This window comes from Pseudophryne corroboree, chromosome 7 (assembly GCF_028390025.1).
Source record: "Pseudophryne corroboree isolate aPseCor3 chromosome 7, aPseCor3.hap2, whole genome shotgun sequence".
Classification (NCBI taxonomy): Eukaryota; Metazoa; Chordata; class Amphibia; order Anura; family Myobatrachidae; genus Pseudophryne; species Pseudophryne corroboree.
This window is the reverse complement of record NC_086450.1, coordinates 5,461,649-5,477,280: the sequence shown is the minus strand read 5'-3', so window position 1 is coordinate 5,477,280 and position 15,632 is coordinate 5,461,649. Positions and strand designations below refer to the sequence as shown.

The 15,632-nt window shown below is 50.6% G+C and overlaps 1 protein-coding gene across 1 annotated transcript in view; it reads right to left on the bottom strand.

Moving 5' to 3' along the window:
• Positions 1–15,378, bottom strand: part of LOC134943220 (T-cell-specific surface glycoprotein CD28-like) — a 45,343-nt gene extending 29,965 nt beyond the window's left edge. Inside the window, exons 1-2 of the mRNA XM_063932162.1 lie at positions 15,234–15,378; positions 10,108–10,455 (exon numbers count right to left, since the gene is read on the bottom strand). Coding sequence (XP_063788232.1) covers positions 10,108–10,455; positions 15,234–15,285 — 400 coding nt within the window. The 5' untranslated portion in view covers positions 15,286–15,378. The remainder of the gene's footprint in view (positions 1–10,107; positions 10,456–15,233) is intronic.
• Between the last annotated feature and the right edge of the window lie 254 nt (positions 15,379–15,632).

Sequence of the window (15,632 nt, the reverse complement as noted above, 5' to 3'; positions counted from 1 at the left end):
CCTCCCTCACTGCTCCCTACACCCACCCTCCCTCCCTGCTCCCTACACCCACCCTCCCTGCTCCCTACACTCACCCTCCCTCACTGCTCACTACACCCACCCTCTCTCACTGCTCCCTACACCCATGCTCCCTCCCTGCTCCCTACACCCACCCTCCCTCCCTGCTCCCTACACCCACCCTCCCTGCTCCCTACACCCACCCTCTTTCGCTGCTCCCTACACCCACCCTCCCTCCCTGCTCCCTACACCCACCCTCTCTCACTGCTCCCTACACCCACCCACCCTCCCTGCTCCCTACACCCACCCTCTCTTACTGCTTCCTACACCCACCACCCACCCTCACTGCTCCCTACACCCACCCTCCCTGCTCCCTACACCCACCCTCTCTCACTGCTCCCTACACCCACCCTCCCGCCCTGCTCCCTACACCCACCCTCTCTCACTGCTCCCTACATCCACCCTCACTGCTCCCTACACCCACCCTACCTCACTGCTCCCTACACCCACCCTCCCTCACTGCTCCCTACATCCTCCCTGCGCCCTACACCCACCCTCCCTCACTGCTCCCTACACCCACCCTCCCATGCTGCTTCCTACACCCACCGCCCTCACTGCTCCCTACACCCACCCTCCCTCAATGCTCCCTACACCCACCATCCCTCACTGCTCCTTACACCCACCCTCCTTCACTGCTCGCTACACCCACCCTCCCTCACTGCTCCCTACGCCCACCCTCCCTCACTGCCCCATACTCCCTACACCCACCCTCCCTTACTGCTCCCTACACCCACCCTCCCTCACTGCCCCATACTCCCTACACCCTCCCTCCCTGCTCCCTACACCCACCCTCTCTCACTGCTCCCTACACCCACCCTCACTGCTCCCTACACCCACCCTCCCTCACTGCTCCCAACATCCTCCCTGTGCCCAACACCCACCCGCCCTCACTGCTCCCTACATCCTCCCTGCACCCTACACCCACCCTCCCTCACCGCTCCCTACAACCACCCTCCCTCACTGCTCCCAACATCCTCCCTGCGCCCTACACCCACCCTCCCTCACTGCTCCCTACATCCTCCCTGCGCCCTACACCCACCCTCCCTCACCGCTCCCTACACCCACCCTCCCTCACTGCTCCCTACAACCTCCCTGCGCCCTACACCCACCCTCCCTCACTGCTCCCTACACCCACCCTCCCATGCTGCTCCCTACACCCACCCTCCCTCACTGCCCCCTACACCCACCCTCCCTCACTGCTCCCTACACCCACCCTCCCTCACTGCTCGCTACACCGACCCTCCCTCACTGCTCCCTACACCCACCCTCCATCACTGCTTCCTACACCCACCGCCCTCACTGCTCCTTACACCCACCCTCCCTCACTGCTCCCTACACCCACCCTCCCTCACTGCTCCCTACAGCCACCCTCCCTCACTGCTCCCTACACCCACCCTCCCTCCCTGCTCCCTACACCCACCCTCCCTGCTCCCTACACTCACCCTCCCTCACTGCTCACTACACCCACCCTCTCTCACTGCTCCCTACACCCATGCTCCCTCCCTGCTCCCTACACCCACCCTCCCTCCCTGCTCCCTACACCCACCCTCCCTGCTCCCTACACCCACCCTCTCTCGCTGCTCCCTACACCCACCCTCCCTCCCTGCTCCCTACACCCACCCTCTCTCACTGCTCCCTACACCCACCCCCCCTCCCTGCTCCCTACACCCACCCTCTCTTACTGCTTCCTACACCCACCACCCACCCTCACTGCTCCCTACACCCACCCTACCTCACTGCTCCCTACACCCACCCTCCCTGCTCCCTACACCCACCCTCTCTCACTGCTCCCTACACCCACCCTCCCGCCCTGCTCCCTACACCCACCCTCTCTCACTGCTCCCTACATCCACCCTCACTGCTCCCTACACCCACCCTACCTCACTGCTCCCTACACCCACCCTCCCTCACTGCTCCCTACATCCTCCCTGCGCCCTACACCCACCCTCCCTCACTGCTCCCTACACCCACCCTCCCATGCTGCTTCCTACACCCACCGCCCTCACTGCTCCCTACACCCACCCTCCCTCAATGCTCCCTACACCCACCATCCCTCACTGCTCCTTACACCCACCCTCCTTCACTGCTCGCTACACCCACCCTCCCTCACTGCTCCCTACGCCCACCCTCCCTCACTGCCCCATACTCCCTACACCCACCCTCCCTTACTGCTCCCTACACCCACCCTCCCTCACTGCCCCATACTCCCTACACCCTCCCTCCCTGCTCCCTACACCCACCCTCTCTCACTGCTCCCTACACCCACCCTCACTGCTCCCTACACCCACCCTCCCTCACTGCGCCCAGCATCCTCCCTGTGCCCAACACCCACCCGCCCTCACTGCTCCCTACATCCTCCCTGCACCCTACACCCACCCTCCCTCACCGCTCCCTACAACCACCCTCCCTCACTGCTCCCAACATCCTCCCTGCGCCCTACACCCACCCTCCCTCACTGCTCCCTACATCCTCCCTGCGCCCTACACCCACCCTCCCTCACCGCTCCCTACACCCACCCTCCCTCACTGCTCCCTACAACCTCCCTGCGCCCTACACCCACCCTCCCTCACTGCTCCCTACACCCACCCTCCCATGCTGCTCCCTACACCCACCCTCCCTCACTGCCCCCTACACCCACCCTCCCTCACTGCTCCCTACACCCACCCTCCCTCACTGCTCGCTACACCGACCCTCCTTCACTGCTCCCTACATCCACCCTCCATCACTGCTTCCTACACCCACCGCCCTCACTGCTCCTTACACCCACCCTCCCTCACTGCTCCCTACACCCACCCTCCCTCACTGCTCCCTACAGCCACCCTTCCTCACTGCTCCTTACACCCACCCTCCCTCACTGCTCGCTACACCCACCCTCCTTCACTGCTCCCTACACCCACCCTCCCTCACTGCCCCATACTCCCTACACCCACCCTCCCTCACTGCTCCCTACACCCACCCTCCCTCACTGCCCCATACTCCCTACACCCACCCTCCCTCACTGCTCCCTACACCCACCCTCCCTCACTGCTCCCTACATCCTCCCTGCGCCCTACACCCACCCTCCCTCACTGCTCCCTACACCCACCCTCCCATGCTGCTTCCTACACCCACCGCCCTCACTGCTCCCTACACCCACCCTCCCTCAATGCTCCCTACACCCACCATCCCTCACTGCTCCTTACACCCACCCTCCTTCACTGCTCGCTACACCCACCCTCCCTCACTGCTCCCTACGCCCACCCTCCCTCACTGCCCCATACTCCCTACACCCACCCTCCCTTACTGCTCCCTACACCCACACTCCCTCACTGCCCCATACTCCCTACACCCTCCCTCCCTGCTCCCTACACCCACCCTCTCTCACTGCTCCCTACACCCACCCTCACTGCTCCCTACACCCACCCTCCCTCACTGCTCCCAACATCCTCCCTGTGCCCAACACCCACCCGCCCTCACTGCTCCCTACATCCTCCCTGCACCCTACACCCACCCTCCCTCACCGCTCCCTACAACCACCCTCCCTCACTGCTCCCAACATCCTCCCTGCGCCCTACACCCACCCTCCCTCACTGCTCCCTACATCCTCCCTGCGCCCTACACCCACCCTCCCTCACCGCTCCCTACACCCACCCTCCCTCACTGCTCCCTACAACCTCCCTGCGCCCTACACCCACCCTCCCTCACTGCTCCCTACACCCACCCTCCCATGCTGCTCCCTACACCCACCCTCCCTCACTGCCCCCTACACCCACCCTCCCTCACTGCTCCCTACACCCACCCTCCCTCACTGCTCGCTACACCGACCCTCCCTCACTGCTCCCTACACCCACCTTCCATCACTGCTTCCTACACCCACCGCCCTCACTGCTCCTTACACCCACCCTCCCTCACTGCTCCCTACACCCACCCTCCCTCACTGCTCCCTACAGCCACCCTCCCTCACTGCTCCTTACACCCACCCTCCCTCACTGCTCGCTACACCCACCCTCCTTCACTGCTCCCTACACCCACCCTCCCTCACTGCCCCATACTCCCTACACCCACCCTCCCTCACTGCTCCCTACACCCACCCTCCCTCACTGCCCCATACTCCCTACACCCACCCTCCCTGCTCCCTACACCCACCCTCTCTCACTGCTCCCTACGCCAACCCTCCCTCCCTGCTCCCTACACCCACCCTCTCTCACTGCTCCCTACACCCACCCTCACTGCTCCCTACACCCACCCTCCCTCACTGCTCCCAACATCCTCCCTGCGCCCTACACCCACCCTCCCTCACTGCTCCCTACATCCTCCCTGCGCCCTACACCCACCCTCCCTCACCGCTCCCTACACCCACCCTCCCTCACTGCTCCCTACATTCTACCTGCGCCCTACACCCACCCTCCCTCACTGCTCCCTACACCCACCCTCCCATGCTGCTCCCTACACCCACCCTCCCTCACTACCCCCTACACCCACCCTCCCTCACTGCTCCCTACACCCACCCTCCCTCACTGCTCGCTACACCCACCCTCCCTCACTGCTCCCTACACCCACCCTCCCTCACTGCTTCCTACACCCACCACCCTCACTGCTCCCTACACCAACCCTCCTTCACTGTTCCCTACACCCATCCACCCTCACTGCCCCATACTCCCTACACCCACCCACCCTCACTGCTCCCTACACCCACCCTCCCTCACTGCCCCATACTCCCTACACCCACCCTCCCTCACTGCTCCCTACACCCACCCTCCCTCACTGCCCCATACTCCCTACACCCACCCTCCCTCACTGCCCCATTCTCCCTACACCCACCCTCCCTCACTGCCCCCTACACCCACCCTCTCTCACTGCCCCCTACACCCACCCTCCCTCACTGCTCCCTACACCCACCCTACCTCACTGCTCCCTACACCCACCCTCCCTCACTGCCCCATACTCCCTACACCCACCCTCCCTCACTGCCCCATTCTCTTTACACCCTCCCTCCCTCACTGCCCCCTACACCCACCCTCCCTCACTGCCCCCTACACCCACCCTCCCTCACTGCTCCCTACACCCACCCTCCCTCACTGCTCCTTACACCCACCCTACCTCACTGTTTTCTACACCCACCGCCCTCACTGCTCCCTACACCCACCCTCCCTCACTGCTCCCTACACCCACCCTCCCTCACTGCCCCATACTCCCTACACCCACCCTCCCTCACTGCCCCATACTCCCTACACCCACCCTCCCTCACTGCTCCCTACACCCACCCTCCCTCACTGCCCCTTACTCCCTACACCCACCCTCCCTCACTACTCCCTACATCCTTTCTCACTGCCCTCCACATCCACTCTCCCTGCTCCCTACACTGCAATCCTGGGATCCCAGGAATCCCGGAATTGAGCTTTTTTCTATCCCGAATCCCGGGATTGATAAAATGTCCTGGTATTGTCCTCCCTAGTTATCGGCGCCTGTGTCTGTGTAAGAGATACTGTACGTGGTAAAGTTGGGTGAAAATGTCCCTGTTAGTAACAAGGGTGTAGCCGGTTCCTGGAAATAATCACCTATGTTGTGTAATTGGGGTCCGTGACTCACACATTCCCATTCCCTCCCTATATTAATTATCGCCTAGTTTGGAAGGGGTGATATTTTGGATTCATCAGGGGTTCCCTGTGGGACCAGTTATTGGTACGGAGTCTTGGGTGGAGGCAGTGGTGCAAGTAGAATTTTTTTCTTAGTGGTACTGATAGTAAAAATGGGCGTGGTCATGAGGGGGTGGGTCACACGCAACTAGGGGAGTGGCTACATGACACATAATGCAACACACCATAATGCTTATTACACATAATGCCACACACGATAATGCCCATTACACATAATGCCACACACCATAATGCCTTACATATTATACCACGCACCATAATGCCCATTACACATAATGCCACACACCTGAAACTTGGTGGGACGAATCTCATGATTGGACAGTCAATCTAGAGGGCTATACGCTGTTTAGGAGAGACAGACAAAATAAAAAGGGTGGAGGGGTGTGTCTTTACGTAAAGCCGTTTTTAAAACCTGATATACGGGAAGATATTCAGGAGGGGACTATAGACACTGTCGAGACATTATGGGTAGAAATTGCATGCGGGGAAAAAGGAATAAAAAAGTTAGTATTGGGTGTATGCTATAGGCCGCCTGGTATCAACGCATCTGATGAGGAATTGTTACTAAAGCAAATTGAAAGAGCAGCAGGAGTAGGAGACATAGTAGTGATGGGAGATTTTAACTATCCAGAGATAAACTGGAAAAACGATTCATGTGATACTGCTAGGGGCAATATGTTTTTACACACACTTAATGATTACTTAGTCCAACTAATTGAGGAACCAACTAGGTACAATGCAATCTTAGACCTGGTATTAACAAACAATGGGGATTTGGTATCAGGTATTATAGTAGGGGAACCCATAGGAAACAGCGACCACAATATGGTCACATTCAATATCAGTTTCCATAAACAGCCCTATACTGGCTCAACTAGGACTCTAAACTTTAGCAAAGCGAATTTTGAAAAGATGAGGGTCTTTTTCAGGGATATTGAATGGGAAAGTTTGTTTTTAGGAAAAAATACTACGGAGAAATGGGAGGTACTAAAATTCCTGCTAGCTAAAAATACACTCAAATTTATTCCTACGAGCAGCAAAAAAAGGAATACAAATCATAAACCGATGTGGCTTAGCAAAAAGATAAAGGAACTTATGGGCAAGAAAAGGCGAGCATTTAAAAAATACAAATCTGACGGGGAAGCAGAGTCATTTCAGCACTATAAGGAATGTAACAAAATATGCAAACAGGAAATAAGAGCCGCTAAAGTAGAAACTGAAAAACTAGTAGCAAAGGAAAGCAAAGCGAATCCCAAAAAATTATTTAAATACATGAATAGCAAGAGATTAAAGAAGGAGAGTATAGGCCCTTTAAAAGACAAGTTGGGAGTCTTAAGCAAAAATGATAATGACATAGCGGACACACTAAATGAGTTTTTTTCAACAGTATTTACTAGAGAGGACCCAATTCAGGGACTAACATATAATCTCAATAATGACAATATCACACTGATAGGTACTTATTTAAGCGAGGAAGTAGTCTGTGACCGATCAAAACATTTAAAGATTAATAAGTCACCAGGTCCCGATGGTATTCACCCAAGGGTTCTAATGGAGCTTCACTCTGAACTTGCAAAACCGCTATTTTTGATCTTTAAGGATTCAGTAATATCAGGTATGGTTCCCAAAGACTGGCGTATAGCGGAAGTAGTGCCTATATTCAAAAAGGGAAGTAAAGCTGAACCAGGTAATTATAGACCAGTTAGTCTTACATCTATAGTGGGGAACGTATTGGAAGGTATTCTAAGAGATAGTATTCAGAAGTTCCTGGAAGTCAATAAGGTAATTAAAAGGAATCAACATGGGTTTATGAAGGACAGATCCTGTCAAACCAACTTACTTGGCTTTTATGAAACAGTAAGTGCAAACCTAGATCAGGGTAAAGACGTGGATGTAATCTTTTTAGATTTTGCCAAAGCATTCGACACTGTACCACACATGAGACTTATCTACAAGCTACAAGAATCAGGGCTAGGAAGCACAATATGCACTTGGGTCAAAAACTGGTTAAATAATAGGGAGCAGCGCGTTGTGGTTAATGGATCTTTTTCAACTTGGACTGAAGTGCTAAGTGGTGTGCCGCAAGGCTCAGTATTAGGACCGCTATTGTTCAATATTTTCATTAACGACCTAACAGAAGGTCTAGAGAGCATGGTGTAAATTTTTGCAGATGATACCAAATTGTGTAAAGTTATAAATGCGGAGGGGGATGCTGTGTCGCTTCAGAACGACTTAGTTAAAATAGAAGCTTGGGCAGCGAAATGGAGAATGCGCTTCAATACAGACAAGTGTAAGGTAATGCACTGTGGTAACAAGAACAAAAATAACACCTACCTACTAAATGGGGTAAAATTAGGGGATTCTGTACTGGAAAAGGACTTAGGTGTCCTCATAGATAGCAAACTAAGAAGTAGTACCCAAAGTAGGACTGCAGCAAAGAAGGCTAATAAGATATTAGCATGCATAAAACGGGGTATTGATGCTAGGGACGAGAGTATTATACTCCCATTATATAAATCACTTGTGAGGCCACACCTTGAATACTGTGTACAATTCTGGGAACCGAACTACAAAAAGGATATCCTGGAGCTAGAAAAGGTTCAAAGGCGGGCGACCAAACTAATTAAGGGTATGGAGATGATGGAAAAGAGGAGATTAAGAGGGGACGTGATCAACATTTACAAATATATAAGGGGACAATATACAGATCTTGCGCAGGAACTGTTTTTGGTTAGATCAACACAGAGAACTCGTGGACACTCGCTCAGATTAGAGGAGAGGAGATTCCGCACAATACGGCGTAAAGGTTTTTTTTACGGTAAGGACGATACATGTTTGGAATTCCCTGCCTGAGGGAGTTGTAATGGCCAACTCAGTCAACACCTTTAAGAATGGGTTAGATAAATTCCTAATGGATAAGGATATCCAGGGTTTCGGGACATAGTCACGCACTATGGTTATTATAAAAAAGAGGGGTTAATCGGAACGGCAGTCAGCAACTTCAGTCAAAATTTTATACAATAAAGTTCATATCTAGCGCCCTGCTTGTCTGGATATCTGTTATGGCAGCAACGTTGTAAAGGAGGTAAAACCCAAACCTCTAGAGGTATACAAAATGGAGATATACAACTGCACCTGAGTCAATAAACACAATGAATGTGTGCACAAATAACTGTCATGAATGTTGTCAATGACATATCGTCAATACAAATACCAATTGAAATGATGACCTACACGATGTATTCTTTTGGGAATTAAAACATATTTTTAATCAAAAAAGTGGTGTATTAAATTCACCTAATGCATGCATATAGGAATATTTTTCATTATATTCCTATATGCATGCATTAGGTGAATTTAATACACCACTTTTTTGATTAAAAATACGTTTTAATTCCCAAAAGAATACATTGTGTAGGTCATCATTTCAATTGGTATTTGTATTGACAATATGTCATTGACAACATTCATGACAGTTATTTGTGCACACATTCATTGTGTTTATTGACTCAGGCAAAGTTGTATATCTCCAAAATTTTATACAAAATAATCGTGCATAGGAGACCACAAATAGGTTGAACTTGATGGACAATTGTCTTTTTTCAACCTTATATACTATGTTACTATGTTACCATAATGCCTTACATATTATACCACACACCTTAATGCCCATTACACATAATACCACACACCGTAACACCCATTACATATTATACCACACACCATAATGCCCATTACACATAATACCACACACCATAACACCTATTACATATTATACCACACACCATAATGCCCATTACACATAATACCACACACTGTAAGACCCATTACATATTATACCACACACCATAATGCCCATTACACATAATGCCACACACCATAATGCCTTACATATTATACCACACACCTTAATGCCCATTACACATAATACCACACACCGTAACACCCATTACATATTATACCACACACCATAATGCCCATTACACATAATACCACACACCGTAACACCTATTACATATTATACCACACACCATAATGCCCATTACACATAATACCACACACCGTAAGACCCATTACATATTATACCACACACCATAATGCCCATTACACATAATGCCACACACCATAATGCCTATTACATATTATGGCAAACACAGTTATGCCACTGACACCATTTTCTGTCCCTCACACAAAAATGCCCCTTATAAATTATGCCCCAGTGGTGGGCACCATATTTCTTAATGGTACTCCGCACCACCCCATACCACCCTACTTTCAGCACTGGGTGGAGGCACATAGCAATTTTATGGGGAAACATAAGTTTCCCTTAAAGAGGTAATGTACTAAACAGCGGGGTTACATGCTCATTTATACAGAATATTCAGCCCACATGACTGGGAATGACACGTCTTACCGTGGACGTACACGTAGACTTTATTCACCATGGATTTGCGGAAAGGCGGTGTAGTGAACGTCTGGATGTGACAGATGTAGGTGTCTGTGTGTCTGGTGTCCAGCTGGGTGAGGGTGATGGAGAAGGTGCCGTTGAGCTCCTCATAGCGACATCTGGCTTTGTCTTCCCAGGTGTAGAATTTGATTTGTGACCCTGACGTGTACACCACACACACCACATCGCCATCTGTGCCTTTCTCTAGCGTTAGGTTAAACCTGGAATTGCTTGGCGGGGCGTACTGGCAGAGGTCCACCTCGCCATCACGGGAAGCAACCACCACCCGTTCTTTGCTGGTCTCAGGGTTTTGTGCTGTAAGGGAGAAACAAAGCCAACATTAGGTTCTGACACGTTCTACAGCAGGTCCATGCATGTAAACCCAAGTGTGTGTCATGTATGTACTCATTAGATTGCATAGAGATTGCAGTTCAGCACCAGAAATCCAAATCCACCTGAATTTTGTGGATCCAAACCAAACTAAAACCCAATCAGGATCTCACGAGGAGTCGGTTCGGATCTTGCCGCAGTCCGAATGCGGATTTTAAATCCGAATTTCAGGGTTTCGAGTGTAGAAATTATATGATTTTAGCTCTTTCTTATTGATTTTTATCAATAATTATTGATTTTTGTATCGATTTTTTTTTTACCAACCAAAACCTGAATCCAAACCAAAACACTAGAGGGAGGTTTTACCAAAACCAGCACACCAGGGTCCGCGCACATCTCTAGAACTCATGTATGTCAGTCAATACAACATTTTTTAGCATTAAACATTAGTCATTTTGTTCTTGGCTACAGAATGACATAAAGCCCTGGACACAGAGCTTTATGCACATGACCCCTCTGGCCACTTACATTACAGTAATCTGGGGATTACCCCGGAGTCTTACCGTCCCTGTGTTCTCCTCTGACGCTCATAACCAGAATGTCATTGTCCCAAGTCGCTACCATAAGGAACCCAATAAAACCTTGTTTTTGGAAATCAAGAAATAGAAAACTACAGCAACATTGTATGATTGGGACAACTGCAAATAATCAGGAGACTACTGGTCACTGGTGGCTTCATCTCTGGGGTGGTCACCCTCTAAACTGTGACCTCATTAAGACTCCTAGGAGTACGCATGGCCTCATGAGTGTTCATAACTTGGTCTTCTGTCCTAGCCTCCTGCAATGAGCCTCCTGAGCGCGTAATGCTCTTTCCTGGTAGCAGCAACAGACTTCCCCTGGTCCACCAACTAGCAGACGTGCGACCCTGTTTGTGAACTTCCATTTCCTTCTAGATCTCAGCACCCTTTCCACGTTGTCCCTTTTATCCCTTGTTTTGTTTACGTGTCAGCTTCTGTCTTTTTCTCAGTGTACTGTATCTCATCTGATAAAGGCTTTTCTGTCATACTTCTGGGTTTCGGAACCTACGTGTAAATGCATGTCCATCAGAGTGCGTGTGTACAAGAGGTCCCTATTGGGGAGTGACCTAGGGATCCAAATGTCTGCAAAATTTAGGACAATGGCTGACAATTGTTTGACAACTTCGCTGCCTGGCTTCCCCACTTCCTCTCCTCCAACCACCCCTCTATCATCCTCTGCGACTTAAGATCCCTATTGTCATCACTAACCCAGCATCCACTAACCTTGTCCTCTCCTCCTCCTTTGGCCTTTCTCAATGGACCTCCACCCACACTCACCATCTCGGCCACTCCCTTGACCTTGCCTTCACTCACTGGTGTGATCCAACTGACTTCTCCAACTCTCTCTTCCATCTCTCTGACCACCGTCTACTGTCTTTCCCCCTCTCATCTCCTCCTCTCCTCTCCACGCCCAGACCCACCGCCACCAGACACAGTCTCGGGTCTCTCAACCCCGCTATCTTCTCCTCCCTTGATACTCTCCTTTCTCCTGTATCCACCATGGTCCGCCCTTCTATAACTCCTCTCTCACATCCACCTTTCTAAACCCCAACCCTGTCACTCCAAACTGACCCAGTTCCTGCAAAAAATGCTCACGCATCGCTGAGCGCCGCTAGAGGAAATCTCGCTCACTGGTGGACTTCATTTCAAGTTTATCTTCTCTTCCTACAGCTCTGCCCTCTCCCTTGCCATGCAATCCTTTATCCAATCACATATCTCGTCTCAGTCCTCCAGTCTTCGTCGCCTCTTTGATATTTTAAACACTCTCCTTCGCCCCCCTCTTCCTCTCCTATCTTCCCTCACTACCATTGACATTGCCTTCTCCAAAATTGAGGCAATCCGAAACAAAATCTTTTCCCGTCTCCCCTGCCCCCACCATCCTCACCCTCCAGCCATCCCACATTGTGCGCCTTTCGCCCCATCACAGACAAGAAAGCCCACACCCTCATCTTATCCTCTCCCCCCTCCACATGCCCCCTGGACCCCCTCCCCTCCCGCCTCCTCCGCTCCCTCTCCCCCACTGCCTGCTTCCACCCTGCCCACCTCTTCAACCTATCACTCTCTACCGGCATCTTACCCTCGCCATTGAAACATGCCTTCTCTCACCTATTCTTAACAACCTTGCCCCTTTTTCACCGGCTAGCTGCTACCTCATCTCTCTTCTCCTGTTAGCCTCCAAACTACAACCTTCTCACCAGCTGCCTTCCTGAGAACTCATCCTTTATCCCCTCCAATCTGGCTTTCGCCCACTCCACGCCACTGACACTGCCCCGGTCAAAGTCACCAATGATATAAGATGCTTATAATACAAAGTCTGTGAATCACTAGAAAACATCACAAAAAATAAACAAATTCATTGAATAATCAATATATAAAGGATATTCTGCTTGGCCTATTTAATTACAATTTTTGTGGAATAAAGGGACCAAATTAGGTAAATCAAAACATTGAGGCCCAATACTTAGACATTAGACATACTGTACAGGTAAGTAAATAATAATGAAATGGTGTTTACTGACGAACAATCGGTGCAAGACACATAAAGTATTTATCTGTAATGACATCATTCTATGGCTGACAACAAAAGACCCGTCCAAATAATATTCACCAATGCGTTATACAGACGGGGACACATAGGGAGGCATAGGTGGTCATTCCGAGTTGATAGCTCGCTAGCTGTTTTTAGTAGCGCTATGCCGCCTCCCACTGGGAGTGTATTTTAGCTTAGCAGAAGTGCGAATCAAAGGATCGCAGAGCGGCGGCAAAGTTTTTTCGTGCAGTTTCAGAGTAGCTTCAGACCTATTCAGCGTTTGCGATCACTTCAGACTGTTCAGTTCCTGTTTTGACGTCATGAACACGCCCAGCGTTCGCCCAGCCACGCCTGCGTTTTTCCTGGCACGCCTGCGTTTTTCCAAACACTCCCTGAAAACGGTCAGTTGACACCCAGAAACGCCCACTTCATGTCAATCACTCTGCGGGCAGCAGTGCGACTGAAAAGCTTCGCTAGACCCTGTGCAACACTACATCGTTCGTTGTAATAGTACGCCACGCATGCGCATTGCGCCGCATACACATGCGCAGAAGTGCTGTTTTTTTGCCTCATCGCTGCACAGCGAATGAATGCAGCTAGCGATCAACTCGGAATGACCCCCATAGAGAGTGAATGTTATTGCTGGCCGGGTCTCTGTGATTATTTGCAGGGAGTGTTTCTCACGTCAGTAAAACCTAATTTTATTTAAACTGCGAGCAGATACTATATGTGATTCCTTTCTTCCCATGAAGAGACCAAAGCCAACGCTGCAGCAGATTACTGTTCCCATACATTACGGAGACGCGGCGCAGGTTTGGAGTCTCTGGATTATATCGCCCATTTCTGGGCAGTGACAGGGAGGTGCCAGGGTTGGCTAAACAGAGGTACACCAGGTAAATGCTTTGCAGCGGCATTAGAGTCAAAACACAGACGCGACTGCAGCAAAAGATGCAAGGATGACCGCGACGGCGTAATACATGGTCATCAGCAATATGGTGTCCTGGTAAAACAGCCCATGTAATAGGTTGAACGCTGTTTGTCTGCAGAACATCTGGTAAAGTTCCACCATTACACAGCACAATGGGCCTAATTCAGAGTTGATCGCTCGCTAGCTATTTTTTGCAGTCCTGCGTTCGCATAGTCGCCACCCACCAGGGAGTGTATTTTACCTGTGCAGGTGTGCGATCGCATGTGCAGCCGAGCGGTACAAAAAGATTTTGTGCAGTTTCTGAGTAGCTCAGAACTTACTCAGCCGCTGCGATCACATCAGCCTGTCCAGGCCCGGAATTGACGTCAGACACCCGCCCTGCAAACGCTTGGACACGCCTGCGTTTTTCCAGACACTCCCAGAAAACGGTCAGTTGACACCCACAAATGCCCTCTTCTTGTCAATCACCCTGTGATCGCCAGTGCGAATGGATTTTTCGCACAAACCCATCGCAGAGCAACGAACCGCTTTGTACCCGTGTGACGCGTTCTGACCTGATCGCAGCGCTGCAAAAAACACTAGCGAGCAATCAGGTCTAAATTAGGCCGAATATCAATGTACAACACGGCAATATTACAGGCAGAATACAGCAATATCAAAATGGAAATGTAATAATGCAATATATGTAACTGGTTCACATTGCCGCATTAAACCCCCTATGTAGTCACAATCTCGGGCCCTCTTGCAAATGATCTCCTGAGTCCTAACACGTTTTTACGATCAGTCCATGATCTGGATATTGTAACGTGAATCTGATGTCTGTGGTTTATGTACTGTAAGTTGTTACTGGGCACATTACATTAATACAGTATTCTCTCTATTAGAGTCTTTCATGTCAGGTTTTCGTTCCTTTGAGTTGATTAACTTTTTTCTATCTTTTGGAAACTATGTAACAAAGTAATTTCCTTTCAAGACCAAATCAGTATTATTTTGATCTGTTGTCTTAGGGCCCCTAAAAGGCGAGGGGCCCATAGGCCGGTGCCTGCTCTGCCTATTTGGTAATCCGGCACTGCTGCTTCAAGAAAAAATATATATATAATTCTTGGAATTTTTCTCGGCATTACTGTCTGTTATATGTTCTATCTATATTATATTTACATTATTTTTAGCTACAAAAGCAATTATTAATAAAACATAAAAGTAAGTATAGAAAGACACAGTAACTCACCAGTAAGCGGCAGAGAAAACATCAGGAGGAAACCAGCCCAGCGGAGACTCATTACAGCTATGTGCGTGTGTGTGCTACCTCCTGTGCTACCTGTGTGCTACCTCCTGTGCTACCTGTGTGTTACCTCCTGTGCTACCTGTGTGCTACCCCCTGTGCTACCTGTGTGCTACCTCCTGTGCTACCTGTGTGCTACCTGTGTGCTACCTCCTGTGCTACCTGTGTGCTACCTCCTGTGCTACCTGTGTGCTACCTCCTGTGCTACCTCCTGTGCTACCTGTGTGCTACCTCCTGTGCTACCTGTGTGCTACCTCCTGTGCTACCTGTGTGCTACCTCCTGTGCTACCTGTGTGCTACCTCCTGTGCTACCTGTGTGCTACCTGTGTGCTACCTCCTGTGCTA